Source organism: Musa acuminata, chromosome BXJ3-4 (assembly GCF_036884655.1).
Source record: "Musa acuminata AAA Group cultivar baxijiao chromosome BXJ3-4, Cavendish_Baxijiao_AAA, whole genome shotgun sequence".
Classification (NCBI taxonomy): Eukaryota; Viridiplantae; Streptophyta; class Magnoliopsida; order Zingiberales; family Musaceae; genus Musa; species Musa acuminata.
In genome coordinates, this window is record NC_088352.1 from 10145649 (window position 1) to 10171058 (window position 25410).

Genomic DNA, 25410 nt, shown 5'->3' on the forward strand with positions numbered 1-25410 from the left:
GCAAGCATGAAATGTAAAAGGGGTATACCAGATACAGAAGTTGGCATCACCCAATTCACATGATGAGGAATGCTAACCAAGAACCTTGTTTCAGAAGCTTTGATGTTATCATTTTCCAATCACTTGATACCATACCAAGTCATAATTATGCATAAAAAAGGTAATCTTCTGGAGATGCTAAACTGATCTTCTTACACAGGAAGACACCAAGTATCAAATCAAAAGGCTTGTGCAACAGCAGATTGAGAATCTCCCTCCCGGTTGAATAATGCATCACTCTGAACATGAAAACAAGTACACTAACAAGCTTTATGCGTATTCCGACAAAGATCAACACTTGAGATGATACAAATAGTTGAACAAGTGCAAGTGTACTGATAGGTGTAATAGTTTGATGATGTATAATACTGCAAATATTCAAGTTTTCTTCTTTTCGGGATACTATTGCCATGTTTATTCTGAATGACAAATACATGTACCACAATGAGCTTGTTAGTTTTCACTTCAAAGGAGAAGTTTCCCAGAAGATCCAATGTGTCTCCAATCCTCCCCAACAGAACCGCCATTTGCAAGAAACATAGCATACAAAAGACCAGAGAAAAATTAGTTTTTTTCTTTTTGTAAGCTTCACACATCAATTACAGGTCCCAGAGGAAAGCTGAAAGTCTACCACCTTTCAGATGTCACACATCGTGGTAAAGCATCAAGTTTTGGAGATGGACACCATAAACACAAAACATTCACTAGCTTGACATCATAACTTGATCACATGCCTGTAGCGCTTGGCCAGCAAAATACCTGACATCCACATCTGGGTCCTCACTGAGCTCAACCAGACAAGGTCTAATGGTCTTGTCCACCACCTGCCATACATCAGAAATTGGGCAAAATTCAGATCAATGAGAAGAATATGGGCATAGGATGAGTTCAACAAACTAGTACTCACAGATTGGTCAAGTACGGAAATAAGGGACTGCAGAACCTTTGCGACATTGAATTTGATATTGGGCACTCTGTATGAGTTAAGTGATCTCTTGATGAGATGGACAGTTGGCTGCCATAAAAAAATTAGCTACCCTAGACTTCCTTTTTATAAAATGAGGGTTCATATTTACCTGTCCTTGGATGAAGCAATCACTACAGGCAATAGCTTCTGGCATGTGATATCGGCACCCATGACAGGGGCAAGAAGAGAGATTGCACGTAGAACAGTCATACGATACAAATAATGTGGATTATTTATCTTCTCAAGCACCTAGAAAGAAAAGGATGACAATGTGATCAGAATTATAAATTTATTTTTGTAATTTCTAGCCACTATCAATATTTCTTCATCCAACTGATCTGATTGTGAATTCGAATAAACCAAATCAACTTGCCAAAATAATAAAGCCATTGCCAAGTATATCACAGAAGTTTAACTCCTAGGTCAAACAGGCAGATGATCTCACCAACCCAAAATACAGAATAATTGCAACTTACCAAATAACTCTTCTAATAAAACCTCTAGAACTATCTCCACATCTCCAAAGTCGCATCAAAATTACCTTCCATGTTAGCTCATATAAAGGAAAATAAACAAACTTTTATGTTTTGATATATGAATTATAAAATGACAGAATAGAATCTATATGAAAGAAAAGATATATACATTGCCATCCTATGATAGCTCTCCACTTCCAAAAAGACTTTAATGTAGAAATTAGCTAGAAGTCCCAAATGCAGCAAACATAGAAAGGGGTAAAACATAAAAAACTACTTAATTCAATGATTTATTCACATAATACACAAATATATGTTGCAACTTGGAAACTACCAAATCAGAGCTCAAATGTGTCAGCTTGGACATGCATGGACTATATATATCATCATGACACTCAAAACTCCAATAAAGTGAACCTTGCTCCTTTGCAAGTCTGCCACAGCTATAGTAGTAAACTACTATCATCTCATACTTCCCAGCCAAATCTACCATGGTACAGACTTAAAACGGATAGATCTAGTCTGATCACTTGGAATAGCTAAACATATGGTCAATTATTAACTAAAAGGCAAATGAAAAATAAAAATCAATTAAAAACCATCTTCTCTAAAGCCCGCCAATAGTATGACATAAATAATCCATCTAGCCTAAAGCCTTATAGAAAATCATCACTTTTATATTCAATTACTAAGGCATCACTTTTCAGGAAGATTATCACCTGTAAATGCTTCAACATAATCCTCCCGTGATTGATACCAGCAAGTAATTACAAAGAAACAAGAATCTGATTTCTTAGGGCCCCAAAGCAGAAGCAAGAAGGTTGTTGCAGACACAAGGTGGCTTAAAATTGAAAACCAAGCATAGAACATAGTAGATAGACAACTGCCTATAGTGGAAGCAAACCTCTGGAACTATGTGCTGCATTGCCCATTCTGGGCCAAATTCTTCTGCGAGACGTTTCAAGTTAGTAGCAGCTGCCTCTCTAATTGAAAAAACCTGCAGAATAATTGAACATATAGGTAAGTTTTTCTGAACTGCCTTTCTAACTGACTGAAATTAATTTACTTGTCAGAACGATACAAAACAATCAACAGTTATATGCGTCTTTGCAAATCTTATATGAGTGCATTACTAATAAATTTTAGGTATTTTAATACATAAACATAAAAAGTTAAAATGATGAACACAACAAAAACATATATCAGCAAGGTTCTTGTGTTGTACATCCAGAAGAATAATAATTAATGGAAAAAAAAACCATAACACTCTGTGCAAATATAAGTTTCTGCTAGTAGCCACACCATGCAAGACAGGAAGAATTGAATATGGATGCATGACATATCAATCTTTCCAACAATACAGATAACAGAAGGACCACTTTAATTGAATGGTCATGTAATAAACTGTTGTCATTAGAGTGGCTTCTATTGTATCATTGGAGAACACTTATCGGTTCAATCTGAATCTAAAACAAAAAAATACAGCAATCCCTGAAACAAGATGATGTTCAAGCAAAAGGTTAAAGGAGACAGCGGATTATGCATCGAACATTCCTTTCCAAGTACTATGCAGTAGACCTCACATACCTTATCTTCCAACCACTGCATGCACAGAGCACCAAGCTTATCATCGAAAAATCCAACACCTAACTGACTTGCCAACAAAGGAATGTACTCAATTATGGCAAGGCGGACTCGCCAATGTCTATCCTCTGCAAGCTCCACAATTGCCGGTAACAGAGATTGGGACAACAAGTCAATACCAATAACCTGCACAAGAACCCATATTTGACCATAAATTTTAATAGATTAATTCCAGAGAATGATTAATGCCATTAAATAATAAAGTAGTTATCTGATGTAATTATCACCAGGGAAAGTGGAATTGGACTATTAATTAGCGTAGACAACCCAAAAGACATCACATTCAGTGCCACCATTGCAAAAAAAATGCTTACCTGATTTACTTGATCAAGTTTGCTGATTATATTCAGTCGAACATCTGGAAACTCATCTTTTAGCAGGGAAAGGAAAATGGGAAGAAGTTGTTCAATGGTTGCATCCTATAGAATCCATCAAACCTAGGTGAGATTGCTGATACGCCACAATGAATGACAAGGATAATTTTAAATTGTGATATTCAACAAATAACAAGCAAAATATACCAAAGATGGCTCTCTGGTATTTCTACCAGAATGTTGACATAAACATGCAATTATATAGTGAACCTAACTTTCCTACAGAATAATAATGCTTCAGTACAAATAATGCCATAATTTACATTTGCTGGAAGCAGCTTGGTTTAGTTCAGGAGGAAAAAAGACAAACAGGAAGAAATAGAGGCAGATTCATATTCATGAACTAGCATATTCAACTGTTATCATAAGAGTAGTAACCAAGCAGTTGGCTCATGTTGAAAAAGTCCCAAAAATTGTCTCGAAAGGTGTCACTTAGTACTCCATGGTTGACATCAAGACAGATATCACCAAAACAGCAAAAGATCTAGATAGATATATTAGACATAACTCACAACATTAAAAATGACGCATAGGTTATAAATTAACAAATCAAGAATGAAGTCAAATTTTGTCTGTTAATGGCATCATGGAGCATGATGATTCTCTGTAAGCATATAAATAATAAAAAAATCCATAATAGTTCTAGTACCGCATGATCGGTAAAAGATATGTAGAAAATTGTAAGCATCTAGAAAACACAACAATAGCAATAATTTAGATCATGGTTCAAAAGTATCGGTGAGAATTATACAGAACAGAACTAATTAACTGAAAAATAAAATTAAAACATTACTACAAAGCAAACCCGGTCAAATGCAAGGTTAATCTCTTCATAATGTAGAAAAATAACCATTTTGGAGACAAGTATGGCACTAAGTTTGCACAGATGCACCACAATCGCAATGGTAAGGAAGTATCAGGAGAAATGGTAAAATGGTTCTCCAGAACAAGTGAAGCAACAGCACACCATATATGTCACTGTAATTCAACACAGAATACTATGAATTAAGAAGGAAAACTGTTGATATACTAACGAATTTATATAATAATACATGAATACCAGCCAATACTAACAACGAAGAAGAGCATAATGTGAATTTGATTTTATCTGGCCAAGTTAGAAGCAAAAATAAATTTAAAGTGAGAACTAAAATACTTGATAAACTTAAATTTGACATACAACTGAATCTTCCAAGAGAAAGGAACACAAATCACCTATTTTTACAATCCTGTACATAAATGTTACCTTGAGAAATGCACATCCTACGATGACCTTTATACATACCTTTCCCAAGATAGGTGCCATGCCCATGATCACGGAAGCTAAAGCTGAGCGAACATGCTGTGATGAATCTGTCGATAATTCCTGGATATCATCCCACCATTCACAATTAATTTAATAAAAAACAGAGCAATATAGAACAGATGACAAATCCAATATAACTCATCATACAACCACAAGTTGAACAAATCTTGTCAGCATATACCTTTACACATGGGAGAATATGCTGGATTGCAAGTTGTGGACTCAGAATCCGGCAAAATTTTGTCACCTTGCCAGCAGCGGCAATGCGTACTTCAGCTTCGTTGTCACGAAGAAGCCGAACGTATGCAGGCATCAAATCAGCCCTTAGTTAAAAGAAAAAAGAAGAAGATTCAGGTCAAAATGATTAAAAATATTTGAACAGAGAAAACAAATGTGACATCTTAGTACATTAATATGATTTTGTTTGGTACGTAAAACAAATGACAATAAACAATAAAATTATATCAAAATTGTGAAATTTGTATCAAACAATAAAAAACTTGCACAATAATAGTAGCAGTAGAAAACCTTGTAGCTTCAGGGCCAACAGCTTCACAAAGCTCATACAATTGATTTGCAACCATATAGCGGACACGCCAAGATTTATCCTATTCAAAAAATTTAAGCACATGAACCATCAAATTCATACTGAAGGTCATGTACCTTTTAACTGATTCTGGTACATGTGGAATTTTCTGGTAACCATAGAAGACACAAGCATGTACATCTTCCAGAAGAGACACAGCAACATTAAAGCCTTATTTCTATTAGCATACAGTACAACAAGCGTACCTGTGAGAAGTTAACAATTACTGGAAGGATAGAAGCTATACAGTCCTGTGGTTCCAGCAATTTCCCAAGTGCTGCACAACCCTCAACAGCTAATAAGCGCACAGAATCTTGATCTGAATCAGACAAATATTGATGAGACTTCATATTAGAATAATATAAAAGGGATGAAAAAAATGAACAAAAAGGTAAAAGCAAAAATATATGCCGATGGATTGAAATATGTTTAACATAAAAAAATAGCAATTAAAAGAACATTAGATGCCATATGGAGACACGATTATGATAAATAGTTCCACCATAAAAAATAAATAGGCATAACAAAGCAAAATAAATCTGAAGCTCAATAAAAAGATAGCAATTTAAAGAAAGGTGCTCAACTTCATAAAATACATGAATCTTTCACTAGTAGCAGTGAGACATGTCGCAGGTAATGAACCACAATCTTTGTCATACTCCTGGTTCACAGAAAAGTAGTTTTAAAAGCCTAATGCTCTTTCAGGCAGGAAGGATCAATGATGTTTAATTTCTTCCTGATCTAGTTGTGAGCTTCCAGCTAAACAAAGTTGAGGCACCAAATTAGGTCAACAGCACCAATTGCCTATAGGCATTTATGCAAGTATCTATGGAACCACAGTTTTCATCTTGATCTAAAACCATGTGGCAGTACAGGAATTTTCTAGTATTTAGTTGCAAAAACAGTATCAATTTGCAACTATAAAAGCAAATTTGTCTATAAAATGTAACTTGGCAATAATATGACATTCTACCCCTTCCTGCTTAGCACAAGTAATTGGAGACTGTGCATTCTTCTGTTCCTTTTAAAAGCCTTGAAGAAATCAACTCAAAGACACCTTTCGGCTAAAGTTGTTGATGATGGTAAAAGAGAAAATCTGGAGTATTCATAATCTTCTATAACATCATAGCAATATCATCATAAACTAAAGAGCAATATTAGATTAGATGGAAATCACTTTAGACTATAAACTTATCACCTTTGTTCACAACAAAGACAATCAATCTTCACATTCATTTATGGAAGACAATAAGATATAATATACAAATATTTCAATTGCTTTTGGTAGCTTAGGACTTTTAGCAGAACCAAAAGAAGACTGCATCCAATCACTAAAATGTGACCATTAGACTGATTAAAAAAACAATTATTTTGCAAGTACAACCTTATAAAGTGTGAATCTTTCAGAAATGCCCCTCTAACATGTCATTGCACAAATACCACTCCACACCTGAGCACCTTGATAAAGTCCCTCCAATCAGTTTGAATTATGGTAGTGTTAAAAGAGTCATGTTATCATGTCAAATGGCTAAATTGGCCTTTAAACTAATACTCATAGGCCTAATAAATGGCTCCCTGAAGTCACTAACTTCCTCGGGTATAAGGATTTTTTTAAGGGTATTACTGCAAGAATCATAGATTTGAGAGGATGGTTCCAAAAGGTTTTACAGGGTGTTCCAGACATAAAGTGGGCTGTTGTTGTTGTTGTTGTCCTGTTTACAAGTCAAGTGGCAGAGGAAGTGACTTACTCCAAGAATATACCTTATATTAAATGTAATGGAGAACATGGGACATGCAATGACAGTAACAGATAAAACATGTCAACAATTTATTAATGAAATCACATTATGATCAGGTGGTTGATAAGTACAAAAAAAAAAACTCATGCCACACAAATCTTAGTGTGATAGACTAGAGTGTAATAACTTGATACCCACCGTCTTGCGTTAGATCCTCAAACATTGACATAATGTCTGTCTTCAAATGGTGTTGTTCTATGGTAGCTGCAAATTTTCCAAGATTTGATGCAGCAGCCCTTCTAACCATAGGTGTGTCATCTTGGCACATCTGCGCATATATGGACCTTAATTCTGCCTTCAGCTGATCTGGAGAACTTGGGTAAGCAACATGAAAGAGACCACATGAGGAAACTCGAGCAGTGAACCACTCACCAGCCGCTAGTCTCTGAGAAAAAGAAGCACACAGTAAAAGATTAACAAGGAATTAAAAAAAAACCCCATAATCTGACATGTCAAGAGAACCTAAGTGACAAATGTTAGGTGAAAAGCTTGCAAACAGGTTGACAGCAGAGAAAGTTGACACAATCAGTAAAACCTTCATGATTTGGTGGGCAGAAATGCTAATTGGAAGACACATTTATCTAATGTCTTCTATGTCAGGTGGCAGAAAGTTGTCTTTATTGACTCACCTTTATCCTACCAAGCAGATCAAGTCAAATCATGGTGTTATTTTTTGCCTTAAAAAGAAGGGTTAGAACATAATCTTCAATCATAAAAATTCCAAATGGTTCCTTCACAAGAAGTCATTTGTCCAATGTTTGTGAAAGGTGGACTCCAACCAGCCCCTCCTAAAATGTAGCCTCAAATTTACTTGAATGTTGTGAAAAACACTTTAGAAATTTTTCTAACCCGAAATACTACCCATACCAAACAAAGGAAAAAGTGAAAAACAAAATCTTCATAAATATGATGTGCTTCAATCTTTTGTCACAACCTGTCATCATATTTACCCATTGGTATAATCTAATGACCCTACAAGGAAAAGAGAAGAGAACAAAAAAAATCATACATATATTATCAAAAGAAAAGCAATGTGTTGAATTCCTCATTAATGTTAAAAATCTGTTAAAGAGCTGCATCTAATAATAGGTATTCAATTAATAAAGGACATTCAAACCAAGGAACCAATATAAGCAGCCACATTATTGAAAAAACAGTAATCACAAGTCACAACAATAACAATAAACCTTATCTCACCTTCACTAATGGAACAAACCAGTCTACTAAATCACTTTCCTTCATTTGTGCTCCAATTCGACACAATGATTCCACTGCTTTGTCCCTAACACAAGTTTCTTCTACGGTGCACAATGTTTCAAGAGGTGGAAGCAAAACATGAGCATGTTCCACGCCACCAACATATGGAATAAAAACACCCAACTCTTCGGCCATTGCAAGAAGAACTTCATCATCATCATCATTGTTTTCGCTCAAAAATGGAATTAGTTCTTTTCTGGTCCTTTCTTCACCAAGTGCACGTGCAATGGTAGAAAGCCTACGGATAGAGTTTAACCGCAGCTGAATGTCTTCATTCTTCAATTCATCTATCAGTATTGCAATTGGATACAGTGGCTCATCAATTGTAGCCATCCAATTCCAATAGTTACTTCAAGCTGTCACACAGAAAGAAAATAAGAAGATTCAGTACCAATATGAAATCACAAACAATATGTGAATGAACGTAAAATGAAAATTCCTGGGTACAATTCATAGTCCAAACTCCAAGTTAATTTTCTATAAATTTACAAGTTTTAAGGTATATGAGAAGACTGCCTGTCAAATTATACAACATAATCAACACATGGTAGCTTCTTTGTATTGCAACTCCACAATTCACATCAGCATCTGTGAACTACAATGACTCCAAAAAAAGGATGGCAACTCCCTTGTTATTCATATAAAGACCTTGTTCAATCAACTTTTGTGAGGCTCTACCACCGAGTCCCTTTCCTCAAAGTCACCACAGCTAATGTTCCTTATCCTCTCGCCTTGGATTAACAACAAGCTACCACAATATTTCTTCCTATTCCCGCAATAAACTGTCCAAAGAATTGATTTGGAACAAACAAGTTGTTTACAAAAAGATGCTAGGAATAGTGATCCGGGATTGCTTTCACGATACTTGTATTCGGTAAAGTGACCGACTGCAATGTATAACTGAGGAATTTTATTTTCGGCATTTAGACGATAGACAAAGGGAGAAACAAGAAAACGTTTCATGGACTTATCCTGTCAAATGCCATGCAAATGATTGATTCAAGTAGAAGCATCGAATGCAATATCCACCAAATCCAACTCCGTTCCCTATGGATCACGAAACCACCAATCTACTAACCCAACATCTACATCGAACAGGCGCAGTCATTCGAGTCAAAATGCCTAACCCCAAAAGTTCTGAATCATATAGGATGTCCATCACAATCTCCCCATCTAAAACCCGTAGAGTCCTCCCTCGCGGCCTCAACGTCGACCAAAATGTTCTTACTAGGTATCTCGTCCGGAAATATCCTCGATCAAAGACAATGGACGCATACCTTTATCGCTCAAAAGAGTCGCCTCTTTTTTTGGTCCAAACGCCACTTGTTTTCTCCCTTCTCCCTGCAACAAAACGGCGTCGAAGGTGGGAAGGGGGAAGGGGGAAGGGGTGGAGGGAGCGAGATCTGCCGAAGAGGAGGGGAGGGAGATCGCTGGGGGAAGTGGAGCGGGGCAATCGATGGGTTTCTCTTGTTGTTTTGCTTTGGGATTTCGACAGAGTCGCACGTCAACCCACCACTGGAAATTATTTCCTCTCTATTCTTTTCGGGACAAAACCCCCCTCGTACATTCATCCTATTTCCACACTCCATGCTTTGTCCTCACCGAACGTTTTCGACCATGGCTTTTTTTGTGAAATGACATCATTACCCTCTAATTGGTGCATCAAGATTCGTGCACTAGTTAGAAAGTTCTCGAATATTTGGAATGACATCGGTGCCCTCTATATATATAGTGCACGAATCTTGATTCGCTGGGCAACCAATTGCGCAAATCTTGACGCAGTCGCTTAGAATGCAAGGAAAAATCGGATCCGGAATTTTAATCCAACATATTATTATTAGCTGTGTTTTCCTTTTCGCATGAGCAAATGTTGAAGATAGATGGTAATCCCAAAATAATATAATAAAATCTTTTATCATCTTTATATATATATATATATATATGGGATGATATGACGTCATCGATACTTCACGCAATACTGACTTCTGACATCTCATCTATGAGCGATCGACATCTCAATTATCATTTTATAACGCTTGATCATTTTATACTGACTTCACGCAATTATCATTCGACTCACTTTACGGATTTAAGTACACATAAGACTGATTCAAGTAACTATTATTATTCATGCTTTTTTCTAAGTTGATGCCAATGATAGCATCTATGATAAGATGAATTATGTCATCATCATATATATTTAACCATAATCCCGATTCCAGCAATCCTAAATCATAATATAAAAATGCTCCATACTTATATTAACCGTGGAGTAATTTTACCAATATTCTTGTATTGATATACGTAGTATCGTAAGATCTCTGACTTTTTTCTTTATCCAACACGATATCATTTATGTAACATATTTCATTAGTCCCATATCGGAGTGTGTAAAATAAAGATTGATTTATAAAGATCTGATGAATATAATATTATCAACTTCAGTTTAAATATTTTGATCAGGTGAAACAAAGTTGATAGGTCAATTAACCTATCATACTCGAATCATGATAATTTAAGCCCAAACATGAAATAAAATCTCATATATATATATATATATATATATATATATATATATATATAACACAAATATTACAAGTTAATTTAGAAATTAAAAGAAATATATCTTGATATTTGTTTTGCAATCCCTCCGCGGAACGCGTCGTGATTCGGATTCGTCCTAACGTGAAAACTGTGCACTTTCTCACATAATGACACCGACCCACGCCGTGACTCCTTCGGCGCGAACGTGGGCCCCGTTCGCAGATAAGACTACCCCTGATTGGTCCCCCGGCGACACCGGGTGCACTCATACCCCACCATTGTACTCCCCGAAACCGTCGGTGACATAGCATGACGTCCCTCCAAGTATTAACATCGTCCCACAACATCTCTCTCCTTTTAACAGTAATGTCTCCTTTGTGCAAGTGTTCGTGTTAAATTAAAATTAATAGAGATTAATGCGAAAATTACTGAATATGTGTATATACGTATACGCAATTTTAAGATATCATATAGTGTATTCAACGTTCCAAATCCACGGCGATGACCGAGTCCACACAACGAGTAATAACTTGCTACGCGTTTGCTTGTTACCCGTCCTTGTGCACATTGATAGCTTGCGGGACCCAGGTGAACTAATTGCACGGTAGGCGGGTACGCAGTCCGGGGGGTAGGAAGAGCAGTTCTGGCACAAGCTTAATGCGAGGTAAACTGTAGGCTGCGGTCCGGTGGGTCGCACGATACGCTCCCCTGCGACGGATCACGATGCCGCGTATTTGGTGTTTCACGACGCCGTAACGCGGCACGGGCACCGCGGCTGGCTCGGCGCTTTAAATCCGCCACCCAACCCTCGTTCGTCTCTCGCACGCGTCTCACGCGTCTCTTCTGCTGCTCTCTCCCCTTCTTGCTCCCTTCGGCGCCGCCTTACGCTGTGCCGCCGCTGCTGATCTCTTCGAGGTATCTTTTATCTTTCACCGGCCGAAATCATAGTTAGTTTAGAGCTGATCTCCTTGTTTTCGAGTGAAAAATATGATTTTTGAGTGATTGATTGGATTATTTTTGAAAAAACTGGTTGATTTATTGGATTTCTTGAGTTTCCGATGGCTGGTTTCTCTGTCATGTGAATTTTCTGTTGTGCAACTAGTTCTTTTTCGCAAAAATATAACCTTTAAGCGTATGTAATGGGAAAAAGGGAAGAGCTTTATCCGCTAGCTTAGAGAATCTATTTATCTTCTTAGGAATCATGTATCCTTGTGGTTCATTTAAGCTTTTGCCGACTGGTGCTTTTGTTCAAAATTTTGCTTGAGAGAGAATTAATTAGATACTGTTGTTCTCTAACGTTTTTGTAGGTTTGATTTGTTCGACAGGGCGAGACATTCGATCAAAGATCAAATCTTTTTGTCCGAGAGCACACATGGAGGAGGGTGCTGGAGTTCTAAAGGTTATTGTCTCTAAAGGAAAGAGTTTGGCGATCAGGGACTTCACTAGCAGTGATCCTTATGTTGTGGTCAAACTAGGAAAGCAGGTGATTTCCATATTCGTTGTTTTAGTTTACGGTGAGGAGAAGCAATGTGTTAATTCTCTCTCTTGCTTGGCAGTTGGTCTAACTCACATAAGGATAACACGTTAGAAGCATGATCCATAGTTGCAAGAAGTATGGTCATTTTCTCTTCGTGCAATATAAAAGACCATCATGCTTGATCTTTCGTGGTCAATCATCATTCCTTTTGCTTGTTCATTCTTATTTGCAATCAACATATAGTTTTCCCTTCTTCTAGGTGGGAAATCACTTATTTTTAAGGGGTTAGTTCAGTTTATTCTGGTTAAATAACTTGCTCAGTCCTGCCATCAGTTGTTGTGGAAAACAATCAGGTGATCGTGAAGGCAGAAATGCAAGTGATATGCATAATCTAGATGGCACCTATGACCATGTGTACTGATTGTCTCAGAAAGTGTTCTTGTGCATGCTGCCCTTGTATTACATGCTCCATCCTGTGTATCAAGAATCGTGCATCAGAATGATTTTGGAGAGTCAAATGCATATGATCTTTTATGCCTTTGATCATTTTGTGCCACTGCTCCTTTTACAAAAACCTGATCAACTATTGCTTCTCAGATATAAACTCCTTCTTTGGTCCTCTTATTAACATATTGTTTTGATTGGAGAACTTTTTATCTCTGTATTCTTCCTATGTTTGCTTAGTTACTTTTTTCTGGTTTCTTCAGACTGCAAAGACAAAGGTTATCAATTCTTGCCTCAATCCTGTTTGGAATGAAGAGCTATCATTCTCAGTAAAAGAGCCTCTTGGTGTATTAAAACTGGTAAGTCTTTTGTTCAAAATTTATATGTTTGACAGAATTATTCCTTGGATGGCAACTTCTATCACTTATGCTGTGTTGTTAGACTAATTTCTTCCTGCTTTAGATAGCAAATCATTATTTTATGCTTTAGTGAATATTGGATAGTGACCTGTGTTTGAACTTTTCTTCTACCCAAAGAGAAACCCACACTTTGAATAGATGGTTTATCTCATAGGATTGAATGATTCTTAAAGTAACTAATATACTGCAACTTTTTAAGGAGGATTCTAATTTTTGTTGTTGTCAGTTTGAAATGTTCTTTTGCTCCTGTCAGTGTGGTGGGGTTCACTATGGATCTTATTCTCTCATATTTAGTATTGTATGCTTCCACTGACCCCTTTCTGATTTCAAGTTATTTTTAAAGCATGAAATCATGTAAATACGCGCATATGGATTACAGGTTTTGACTTTGTCAATTGTCAAATGTGTCCCGTCTTATCTTCAATAAAGTCAAGGACGTTTATGGTTTTCTGCAAGTTGTTTGAAGAAACTGTTTAAGAAAGTTTCAATTATTCACAGATATGTTATCTGAACAAACTGTTGGCAGGAGCTTTTCAATTTAGGGAACAGTTGGATTGGTCCTTCAACTTGCATCCCGACTTTAGTAAACTGTGATGGAAACCATGACTTATATAGTCATCAACATACTACTCTCCAAGCTTAGATATTAAGAAGCTAAAAGTTGAAATTATGTTATTGAGATTTCCTTTCATCACACGTGTGTTCTCTGATATCTAACAATTTCTGCAGCAAAGTAATTTATCACAATGTTCCATAACAATTATAACAGAGAGGGAGAGAGCAAAATTTTGTTTTTGTTCTGCTTATTATTTGTCAATCAATGTCTCATGAGACTGATTCGATTCATTTCCTTGTACTTGCCTCAGGAAGTTTTTGATCGGGACAGATTTAAGTTTGATGACAAGATGGGCCATGCCTTCCTCAATCTTCAGCCCCTAACCTCTGCTTTGAAGCTAAAAAGAGCACTGCAGCTCACCACCGGTGAGACCAAGTTGAGGAAGGTGGCTCCAGACAGCGATAATTGCCTCTTGGCCGATAGCTTTATTACATACGCGAATGGTGAAATCATAATGGATGTACGTCTGAGGCTTTGTGACGTCGAGTCTGGTGAGGTATTTGTGACAGTTAAGTGGATCGATCACCCGACTACACCAATTCATGTTAGAAAACGTTAGGTTGCTGCTTCATGTCGGAAAATGGTAGGTTGCTGTAAGATGTATGTTGTAACTTGATGCTTTTTGCTATGAAATGGAAGGAATATTCTGTAACAGTAAATATGCTGGTGATCACATTATTTTCTGGAATGTGTTTCTGTGAAGCACACATTAGCTTTGGCAATAGCTCAATAACATTATTGCTACCAAAAGAGTTCAAAAGCATTGCTAGTGTTAGCAAACTGAAAGCTATAGAGCATAATTGCTTTCTTTGTTGAACTTTAAAGGCTCCAAAGCATGTATAGAAATCATGCCTCTCAGTATCTCCAAAACATATACTGTGTTGAATCCACTCAGTCAGGTAGAGACGAGCATTTGTGACAAGTTTTTGCTTGTAGATGATGACATGAATCATAATGGCCTTAATATGATCATGAATTTTTCTCATCATAGTTCACATTCCTTTTTTTCAGCATCGAAGGTGAAATTTTTATGATGTTCATATTTCTTCAGTCATTATTATCCTTTATCTGAAAGGAAAAGAAAAAAAAAGCTAATCATTGAGTTCACTACCAAAGCAATTACAATGTGGTTGTTCTTTCTGCTTGATGCATCTGAGCATGTCTGGATTCAGATTTAAAAATACATGAACAATATTTTTAACTTAATATGCAAAGGTACTATTTTGATGACAGGTATTACTATCACATTTTCTATCTTGTATGAATACAGAAAAAGAAAATTGATGAGTCTTTCTTTTTGCCTTTTTATTTTTAATTAGATAGTGAATAAATTTACAAAGTATCTGATACAAAATATATTAATAATTAATTATTATCCGGCACATAATTATCGTATGAAAGTTATCATGAAAGAGAAAAATCCAAGTCAATCTTCATTGATCTGCCTATGTGGATAAAAGTTTAAGACAAACCATTTGAGGTTGTCTCCCCTTTGCTACCCATGTGAATAAAACCCTAAGAGGGAGATGTTGGGTGGTTACATATTGTTCCCTCTAAAGTTAAGTATAAAAGCTAATTCTTTATATTATGTCAAGTTTTTTTCTTTCTAAGAAAAATATATACTTACTGAGTGATATCGATCACAATCACCAGCTTGATTGTAGAAAGGAACATGTCAAAATGTTATTTTCAATATCGATCTTAACATATATGACGTCTCGAGAGCACGATATTTCCGTCTACTATGAGACATCTTAAAACAGCCTCAATCACCAAACATTTCTATGTTCTTGGATTTGAACCACACTGGGTTGATTAATTTTTTTTAATAGTATCAAATTAATAAAATATTATAATTTATTTAAAACTTGACTGATATCTAATTTTTCATTTATTACTCATTTGATAGATGAATGAGAGGTATTCTAATTGGACTTAAAAACATGTCGGATCCACACATTAGGGTGGACTCCACTATATTTATCTTCCTATGACATAAAAATAGGCATGAAATGGGTTGATGATGACATGGGTGCCATTCACATATATAAGTGCTATCAGAATGCATCAAGATTTGCACAATTTATTGTCTATCATGCCAAGATTCGTGCAATATTAGAGGATACTAATATAATTTTAGGTAAAATTGATCGATAGTATTATACAAAAGAATAGAAATAGTGTTATACTTCACTCATTTAGCTTAACTTAAGAGTTAGAAATCTTAACCTCGCGGACGCAATGCGACGGCTTCTACCTCGGTGGGCGACCACAGCAGCGGCAAGAAAGTTCTCTTCTTTCCGCCGCAAAATCTCAAATTCGACGGCTTGTTCGGAGGGTTTGGCGGCGGCGCGGTGGACCGATGGCAGGAACTCGGAACGACTGAGGAAATCTGGCGCCGGTACGCTTGAGCCACCCGTTGCCATAGCAAAACATCGTGAAAGATTGTTTTTTGTTCTGTTTTTTTTTTTTTTGTGGGTTTTCTGCCTTTGTCTTGCCCTCTTTCGTTCTTCTTCTATTTGCTTGAATATATGGTTGTTTCGCAAGAAAGTTGTATTTTTTCTGCCGCAAAATCTCAAATTGGACGGCTTGTTCGTAGGGTTTGGCGGCGGCGCGGTGGGCCGACGGCAGTAACTCGGAACGACTGAGGCAGTCCACCGCCGATACGCTTCCGCCGCCCCCGCTCCAATCAAAATATCACGAAAGGTTGTTTTTTGTTTTGTAGGATTTCTGCCTTTGTTTGCTCGCTTTATTTCTCCTCCTATTTTCTTGGCTTTGACGATTTGTGCTTACGCCTATACATCGTGAAAGATTGGTTATTTTTGTAAGAGTTCTCTATTTTCTGTCCTCTTTGCTTGTTTTTCTATTTGCTTGAGTGTTATGATTGTTTTTTTTATTTCTATTGTTGCTTTTATGGGTCTCTTGTTTGTTTTTTTCGATGACACCATCTTCTGCATTACTCATTTGTCTTGAAGAATTCTTTTCTTGCTTGTCGCTGTAGTTCCACTCCATGTTTTCCTTCTCTCTTCATTTTCTCCCTTCTTTTTCGTTTCCCTTTTTGGATTGGCTGATTCAAGAAGTAACTACTGTTTCGCTCTGGTTTTTATCTGAGTTTTCTTGATTACCTGCTAGCTATTCTGCTAAAGTATGTACATTTAGTAAATAAGGTGTGCTAAAGTTAGCTTTGCTTCTTTAAAAAAATGTTCTTTTTATTGTCTAGAAGTACTGGATATTGTTATGTAATTTTGTATGAGAGGTGTTCATAAGTATTCCTCTTACCTGCAGTTTTTTCTTTTTCTAAATTTGATAGTTATTGGATCATCACTTAATATCGAGAATAGTATGTACAACACGCTGACAATGCACCGCTGGGAATCCCTGAACCATATGAACTACAAGCTAGCGAAACTTAGGAAGGTTCATGGGAAGCTAGCATTGAAGTTCCTCAAGTGGATCATCCGGCAGCCAGGTTTCAATAGGATGACCCAATTGTTCTGTATCACTATCCATATACTTGTTCGGGCCCGGATGTATGGTCCTGCTAAATCAATACTGAAACATCTTTCCCAGAGGGATGTTGCCTATCACTCCCTTATTCATTGTCTCATGGACACCTATCCTCGTCGCAAGTCCAACGCATTGGTTTTTGACATTTTGATTAAATTTTATATTGAAGAAGGGATGCTCAAGAATGCTAAGAAAACCTTTCAGTTGGTCAATTCCCATGGATTTACGGTCTCTATTTATACATGCAATGCTATACTTGTTGCTCTTGCAAGGGTGGAGGGACTGCCCTCTGCTTTATTATTCTTCAAATGTATGCTGACCGGAAGGAACTGCCCAGATGTGAGCTCATATAACATAGTGCTGAACTCGCTTTGCTTAGCTGGGAAGCTCGGAAAGGCTAATTATATTTTTAATAAGATGGAAGAAGCTGGGGTTATACCAAAGATTGTTACCTATAACACACTGCTATATTGGTTTTGTAAGAAGGGAAGGTTCAAGGCTGCTCTTAAAATATTAGCTTGCATGGACAGGAAGGGTATTGAGGCAGATGTGTACACATATAATGTGATCATTAACAACCTATGTAAAGAAAATAGGAGTGCTAGAGCTTATTTGTTATTAAAACGAATGAGGGAGAGAAAATTATCTCCCACTGAAAGCACATATAACACTCTGATCAATGGATTCTGTAAGGAACATAAGATTATTATTGCTAATTGTATCTTTAAAGAAATGTCGAAGTCTAATATGAAACCAAGTGCTATTACTTACAATACTTTGATTGATGGGTACTGTCGGATTGGAAAAATCCATGAATCTATGAGGATTTTAGATGAAATGGAAGCTGCTGGAGTAACTCCTAATGAGATCACCTATGGTGCTCTTCTGAATGGATATTGCAAGGCTTCAAAGATGGATGCTGCTGTAAATATTCTTGAAAAGATGAGATCTGAAGGTATTGCTCTCAACTGTATAATGTACACAATCTTGATTGATGGGCTTTGCAGAGAGGGCAAGCTCAGTGAAGCCCTGCAGTTACTTAACAGCATGCTTGAAGCTGGGGTTTCTCCAGATGTCATTACATATTCTGCACTTGTTAATGGTTTGTGCAAAATGGGCAAGAAAGATCAAATCAAACAGATTCTATCGAAGATGCACAAAACTGGTGTTCTTCCAAATGCCATATTTTATGAAACAGTCATTCATCACTATTGTAAATGGGGAGATATCACAGAGGCAATGAACTTGTATGCTGATATATATCGTTTGGGCCAAGAAGCCAATTTAATCACTTGTAACACATTGATTTCTGCTCTTTGCCGAAGGGGGAAGGTTGGGGATGCAGAGCAGTTTATGCAACACATGACCAGAATGAATCTATATCCTGACTGTACTAGTTTCAATCTTCTTATAAATGGTTATGGAAATAAAGGTGATGCTCTAGGAGCATTTTCTGTTTTTGATGACATGGTGAAACAAGGTCAGCGACCTAGTCATATTACTTTTGGGAGTTTACTTAAAGGGTTGTGCAGGGGAGGAAACTTACATGAGGCAAAGAAGTTTTTTACTCGAATTCTTGATATTCCTTTTGCTGTTGATCTTCATACTTATAATATTTTACTTCTAGAAATATGTAAATCTGGAAACTTACATGATGCATTGATCTTTTGCGAGAAAATGATTCAGCAAAACATAATGCCTGATAGTTATACATACACAATTCTTCTAAGTGGCTTTTGCCATAAGAAGAAGATTGTTCCTGCAGTTATCCTATTTGAAAGGTTGAGTAATACAAATTTTTGTCCAGACCATGTTGCTTATACATGTTTAGTTAATGGTTTAGTAAAAGAAGGCCAATTAAAGGCTGCTTCATACATCTTTGATGAAATGATGAATAAAAATAGTCTAGATCCTGATATTGTTGCTTTTAATGCAATGCTTGACGGTTACTCAAGAGCAGGGCTGATGCTGCATGTGGATAATTTGGTTCATTTTATGCAGAAAAGGTGTTTACTTCCAAACCTTGTGACATATAACATTCTAATGCATGGATATATCAGAAAGAAACAGCTATTAAGATCATTTAGACTTTACAAAACAATGGTTCAAAAAGGTTTCAGGCCAGACAACTTAACATATCATTCACTAATTTCTGGGCTTTGTGAGTCTGGTATGATTGATATTGGAGCAAAATTTTTGGAAAAGTTAAGATTGGAGGGTATTACTCCTGATGACTTGACTTTTAATATGCTTATCACTAAGTATTCTGACAAAAGTCAGATGAGTGATGCTTTCAAACTTGTGGATTGTATGACAAGGTTGCAGATGTCACCAAGTGCCGAGACCTATGATGCGATTATAAGTGGACTAAACAGAAAAGGTTGTTTTCAGAAGTCCTATATGGTATTGCATGAAATGATGGAGAAAAGAGTCCGTATAAAGCACACACATTATATTGCACTAATCAATGGAAAATGCAGGGTTGGCGATACATGGGGGGCATTTAGGCTGAGGGATGAGATGGAAGCCCTGGGTATAGTGCCTGCTGAAGTTGCTGAGAGCACTATTGTAAGGGGCCTTTGTAAGTGTGGAAAACTTGGAGAAGCAATGCTTGTTTTCAGTCACATGCTTCGCAAAGGTGGAGTGCCAACAACTGCAACATTTACCACTCTTATGCATGGGCTTTGCAAAGAAGCTATGCTTGCTGATGCTTTGTATTTGAAGGATGTCATGGAAAATTGTGGCTTAAAACTGGATATTGTTACATATAATGTACTTATTTCAGGATTTTGCAGCATAGGTTGTCTTTCTGATGCTTGGCGACTGTATGAGGAGATAAAACAGAAGGGCCTCTGGCCTAATATCACAACATATACTATGCTCATTGATGCTGTCCACAAGGAATATAAGATTTTTGAAGCAGACATACTTTTGAAAGATATAGAAACTAGAGGTCTAATTTCTTCACAAGGAAATTCCAAAACTATTTGTGAGGGTTTGGCAAATGCTGTGAGAAGGTTAAATGAATTAAGGCATTGCAGGAGAACTATCTTGAAATAACATTCTTTCTGGAGTTCTCTTAGTACATGGTTCAGGGCTTCAAGCTGCCTTTCATGTTGCAACAGAACTTTAGTGATCATTGTGCCAAGGCAATGCTTCCTGGACTGAAGGATGTTGAACAGGTTTGTAATATTTAAAACTGAGAACTTGGATTTTGCCCCTTTTTGTCATTCTTTTCATTGCCGAACTTTTGCAATGGTGATTGTCTGGTTAACATGAAAGATCTCTTTCTTATCTTCAAATGCACAACACATATTTAAATCTGTTCTCTCTCTCTCTCTCTCTCTTCTCACTAGACATGCCTAGACTGATGTACCTTTGCCTTGTGTTAAAGCATGTTGCATTGAAAATTTCTGTTGCAGATTATCCACTTAAATGGACAATCTACTTCTGGTGGTTTCTTGCTGTTGGCTGGCAGTTTATTGAGTACCAAAGTTGCAAAGTATGATAAGATTGTTCTTGTTTCTTAATTTATTTGTTGTTTGGTTAAGTTTACTTGTCTAAAATTTTCACTTCTATTTTCTCTAGCATGGATTTTTCTCCAGCTGATTGTAAATTTACCAATAGGAGTTCTGAGAGGACAAGTATGAGCTGAAAGATGTTGCCTGTAGGCCTTGTACATTGTATTCTCAAGGAAAGTCATAATCATATATTACTATGGTTAATATAAAGTTCTGAGTTTCCCTATGCTCCCTATTGTGCTCATTGCATATTAGCTAACATGTTTTTACACTTTGTTACTAGATTCTGTGACGATGGTAGTTCTTCGGCGACTATTTCCATGATTGTTGGATACAGAAGATGGATGAACATCTTTTTGTGGATTCGGTCATGCAAAGACATCTTTTTATGACTCCAAATCGTGGTAAAATATTTCATCCCTTTATCTGACTTCTTAAAAAAGATGCTGGATTATGAAAGAATGTGATGAATGAGAATCCTATATTAGTAAGTCGAAGTTGTTATATTGTGCCAACTGCCAACAATGAGTTTCTTGGCGAACTCCATGAGTGTCTTGATTGTGCATTTTTAGTTGACATTTAATTGGTCTATAGATTAGGTCTCTTGTTGACTGGGACAAAGAAAATGGGAAAATATATTGTTTCTTAGCTGCCACTAGGGAATGCCACTGCTTATTTACTTGGTTTTAATATGTTTGTCTTAGGATAGAAACCAAAGGCAATTTAGATTACACAATCTACAAGTAATGTAATGCAGCAACTATATGGAAATATCATGCAAAGGTTTACTTAATCAACTACTTCATGGTCAAACCACTATAGCTAACCACAGCATGGTACAATTATTTTCATCGAAGAAGTGATTTTTGAGTAGTAAAAACAATTTAAGTCTGAAGCATTTACTGAAAATGACTGTCTTTATTTGTGATAAACATTGTATGACAATTTACAGCTACAAATGGAAACTGAGAAAAAAAAGGTGTTCCGTTGAGTCTATCAATTATATGTATAATATATATTGATCCAGTATAGCAAGAAGGAAAATGTGCCAAGTAGATAGTAGGTCATGGTTGACTTGAGTAAACAAACAAAGTTCTGTCTGGCACTAATTTAGGCTTCACATGAAGGCAGAAAGAGAAGTAAAGAAGATAATGCTTTCTTCTTGATTGGCAGAGATAATAGAAAGCAGAGGATCATTGTACATGGAATTTTGTGATGAAAGTAACTTGGAATCCTGTTTACGTGAAGTACAATTCTGTATAATTGCAATGAAAGCCAATTAAGAATTAAAAATATTTTTATGATAGTTCTATTAGCTATGCATCATAAGTGGGAGGAGAGTTGTATTAATATAGGAGACTAATAAACCAAACTTAAGCATTTTGGATATGTGGTCAAAGGCTCCTATACCCAAATTACTGGGACGATTTACGGTAGCGATAATTGGTATCAGATTGGAGCTACTACTAGACGTGTGGCAAGTGGGCTGAAGTATAAAAGCAGTACCTGTGGATGGTGTGAGAGATGCGTCATTGTACGGGTCATCACTGGGTCATAGGCCTCATGTCATTTAGTAGGAACGATTCTGCACTATGTGCCAAGCTCTAATAATGGCATCAAATTTGGGTGAAAGAAATTGTAGTCCAATTAGTCGTGTATCAGAAGTGAGAGGATGGTTGTGATGGTATTTAAGGTTAGATGGGCTCCACTACCAGTAAACAGAATTAAGGGCCAATGGGCCTTTTTGGTCGGGTTATGACAATATTTATGATTTCCAAAGAGAGCAACCATTGTTTTTTTGGCAGACAACAGAACTCTTATCTTGAATAAATCAGTTTGATAGCATCTTCTTTACTAGTTCAAGTTTGAAGTTTCTGAAACAATGCAGCATGTTTGGATGATATTCAGACTGCCGATGAGTCAGAAATATGACTGGATATGTATATGTTAGAATAAAAATGGTGGCTTTCTTTTTAATACAAAATGGTTGGGGTGAAACCTAAAACTTAATTGCTTTAAGAATTAAATTATGCGCCTCATTTGAATAAATTTTGATTTCTTTTTAATTGTTAGTGACCAGCACATCAATCTCTAAAACAAGCATCTTCTAGTGGTGTTTTGCTTTTTTGTCAAATCCTTCACATATTCTGAAAAATGAAATTCCAGTTTGGCAACATGGGAAAATTTACTCATGGTGCCAATTGTGTGGGCAAAACAAATTATTCTATCAGATGTGATGACCAATTTCAACCTAAAGCAACAATGATATAATTTTGTATTCTTTTGGGAGTTCTTTCGAACTGTGAATGCGTAAAGGAAACTTTATGGTCCGTCTAGAGGAAACTAAACAATGTCAAGGTAACAATGAAACTTAATAATATCAGACTAGTCAAGGAGTGATTTTTCTCTCTAAATGAATAGATATGTTCATTATCATATGCTTTGATTCATTATTTAATTTTATTCTGGTACTAGTGCCTTTTTTTGACATGGATCACCATATTATGACATGCAAAAAAGCATAATACTAAACTAATGTTGCTTTTCACTACGCTTGGCTTTAAATGACGGTCAACCTCATATCCCAACTGATGATATTTCTTGTGTTATACATGATTGATAATTAAAATTTTCAATTCTGCAATCCTAATGTTGATTTTTAGCTGATGGTTAAGTCGCAACTAATCATATTTTTCCGGCTTTTAGTTTTTCCATGTTCCACCTACATTGATAACATGATAGCAGTGTATACATCGATCAACATTGGTCAGTGTGGCAAATGAATCTAGGTAAACTCATACCTATAGCATGATGCTTGTGCTAAGATGACATGGAATTCTGTAGACAGGCATGATTTTAGCAGTTGTAACTGCAGGCAAATTCATCTCAATTAGATGTTTTTCTTATTTGATGTCCAATTTATATGACCGTGAACCAAGTCCAAAATCAATGAAACTGTAGCATAATATCTCAATGCTTTAAGCTGGAATTATGCCTCGTGTTAATTATATCCATAGTCACTTTTTTTGCTTTTCTCTATTCTTCAAAATCATGTACCATTTTATGTCAAGTTGTCTTGTTTGTCACATTGTGTAATTTAGGACTTCTTTGAACAATAATTTCAGGTGAACTATGGCACCTACTGAGGACACAGGTTTTCAGCCTGTTTATAACTCAGCTTCATTGCCTGCAGTTTTTATCATTGATCCATCACTGGTTTATAAGTGGTGTAATAGCAGAAGAGTTATGATGCTTATGGAGGTGTGAATTTTCCTGTCGGTCTTGTGTCCTCACAAAAGAAATGCATGCCTCAAGTTGCATGATGCAAGCAAAGCATTTGTTTGAGGTTGTCTCTTATGCAAAGTTTTGGTAAACGTATGACCTCACTGACTTTTGAGCTTTCATTAAATTCTGAAACCAAAATTTTGCTCAAGAATTCTTGGATTATGAGAAACTTCACTTGCCTTATCTATCCTTATACGTGATTCCTTATGTAGGTGTTGCCCATTCAATGGGGGGCGAACAAATGGAACATGCTGCTCTTCCTCAGAAATTTCAAGGTGTGAAAGTGATCATACCGATACACCTAATTTGTTATGTATCGTAAACAGTCTAATCACTAACTGCTGATTTACAATCATGCTATTTATAGTCTTTATCTAGGCTATGTGCATCTACTTTCATCTTTATCTTGATACATATGTACGAAGGAGAGAGAGATTCATGACTCCACCTAGGAATTGTATTTTGTAGATGTCTGTTTCTTCTTTCTACTCCTTGTTTAGTATTTAAGGAAATTATCAAGACTTTCATCTAGAGGTGTGGCTTAGACACATGACTCGGTCTTGTAGGGTTTGGAAAGGATTAATGTACATACTCCTACCTTTGTGAGAAAAGGAGTTGTGTCGGTGTCTCAATTATAAGCAACAGTATTCTGACATCAAGACCTATCCTCTACCTTGTCTACTTTAGACTTGGAGCTATAATTGTACGGACGAGATAAAATGAGAATATTTGCCTTCTGAATTGATTTAAACTTGGTACTAAATCTTGGACTAGCTAATAGGAGAATGAATGTTCAACGTTTGTTGTTAGAAGACCTAATAATCACTGTGTTTGCAGGAAGTTCGATTGGAGAATATGAGATGATCGCAATGGTGGAAGCTGCAGCCTTAAAAGATGATTAGCTCGAGTATACCAACCTCAGATGACTTTGCCGGTAGAGATGGATATCAACATCTTGACTACTCTCTTAGATAAAAGTTAGGGTTGATTGTGGAATCTTATAACTATCCTTATGAATTGTTTACAGTTGACGAATACTTTTGTTGAATGTTCTTATGAGCCTATGTATAGAAAATCCAATAAGGTTGCTGATTGAGATCTTTGGGGGATGGAGTCTGAAGTTTCTAATGAGTTTTGTACTCTGTGACT

At 36.5% G+C, this 25410-nt stretch overlaps 3 protein-coding genes across 9 annotated transcripts; 2 read left to right on the forward strand and 1 right to left on the reverse strand.

Moving 5' to 3' along the window:
- Positions 1-595: 595 nt before the first annotated feature.
- On the reverse strand, positions 596-9996 carry LOC135636886 (serine/threonine-protein phosphatase 2A 65 kDa regulatory subunit A beta isoform). Of its 2 annotated transcripts, none has more exons than XM_065149014.1 (13): positions 9726-9996; positions 8389-8804; positions 7330-7576; positions 5599-5711; positions 5335-5414; positions 4988-5129; positions 4786-4866; positions 3441-3545; positions 3070-3252; positions 2387-2479; positions 1116-1255; positions 947-1013; positions 596-863 (listed from the first exon to the last, which is right to left on the reverse strand). In XM_065149014.1, the coding sequence occupies exons 2-13, from the start codon at positions 8779-8781 to the stop codon at positions 744-746; spliced, it is 1764 nt and encodes a 587-aa protein (XP_065005086.1). In that variant the 5' UTR covers positions 8782-8804; positions 9726-9996; the 3' UTR covers positions 596-743. The 2 variants fall into 2 exon arrangements, with proteins under 2 accessions (XP_065005086.1, XP_065005085.1); XM_065149013.1 differs by having other exon boundaries at positions 947-1031; positions 9726-9995.
- Positions 9997-11734: 1738 nt separating this feature from the next.
- Positions 11735-14607, forward strand: LOC135635445 (protein C2-DOMAIN ABA-RELATED 11-like). 2 transcript variants are annotated; one of them, XM_065146511.1, is made up of 4 exons: positions 11735-11907; positions 12300-12475; positions 13177-13272; positions 14199-14607. In XM_065146511.1, the coding sequence occupies exons 2-4, from the start codon at positions 12365-12367 to the stop codon at positions 14505-14507; spliced, it is 516 nt and encodes a 171-aa protein (XP_065002583.1). In that variant the 5' UTR covers positions 11735-11907; positions 12300-12364; the 3' UTR covers positions 14508-14607. The 2 variants fall into 2 exon arrangements, with proteins under 2 accessions (XP_065002583.1, XP_065002582.1); XM_065146510.1 differs by having other exon boundaries at positions 12318-12475.
- Positions 14608-16149: 1542 nt separating this feature from the next.
- Positions 16150-25357, forward strand: LOC103981322 (pentatricopeptide repeat-containing protein At5g55840). Of its 5 annotated transcripts, none has more exons than XM_065145260.1 (8): positions 16209-16349; positions 16548-16654; positions 17234-20637; positions 20878-20957; positions 21044-21380; positions 24102-24351; positions 24474-24536; positions 25099-25357. In XM_065145260.1, exon 3 carries the CDS (start codon positions 17291-17293, stop codon positions 20513-20515), a length of 3225 nt encoding a protein of 1074 aa, XP_065001332.1. In that variant the 5' UTR covers positions 16209-16349; positions 16548-16654; positions 17234-17290; the 3' UTR covers positions 20516-20637; positions 20878-20957; positions 21044-21380; positions 24102-24351; positions 24474-24536; positions 25099-25357. The 5 variants fall into 5 exon arrangements, 4 of the variants coding, with proteins under 4 accessions (XP_065001330.1, XP_065001331.1, XP_065001332.1 ...); XM_009398008.3 differs by having other exon boundaries at positions 17259-20637; XM_065145258.1 differs by lacking the exon at positions 16548-16654 and having other exon boundaries at positions 16150-16349; positions 17259-20637.
- The last annotated feature ends 53 nt before the right edge of the window (positions 25358-25410 follow it).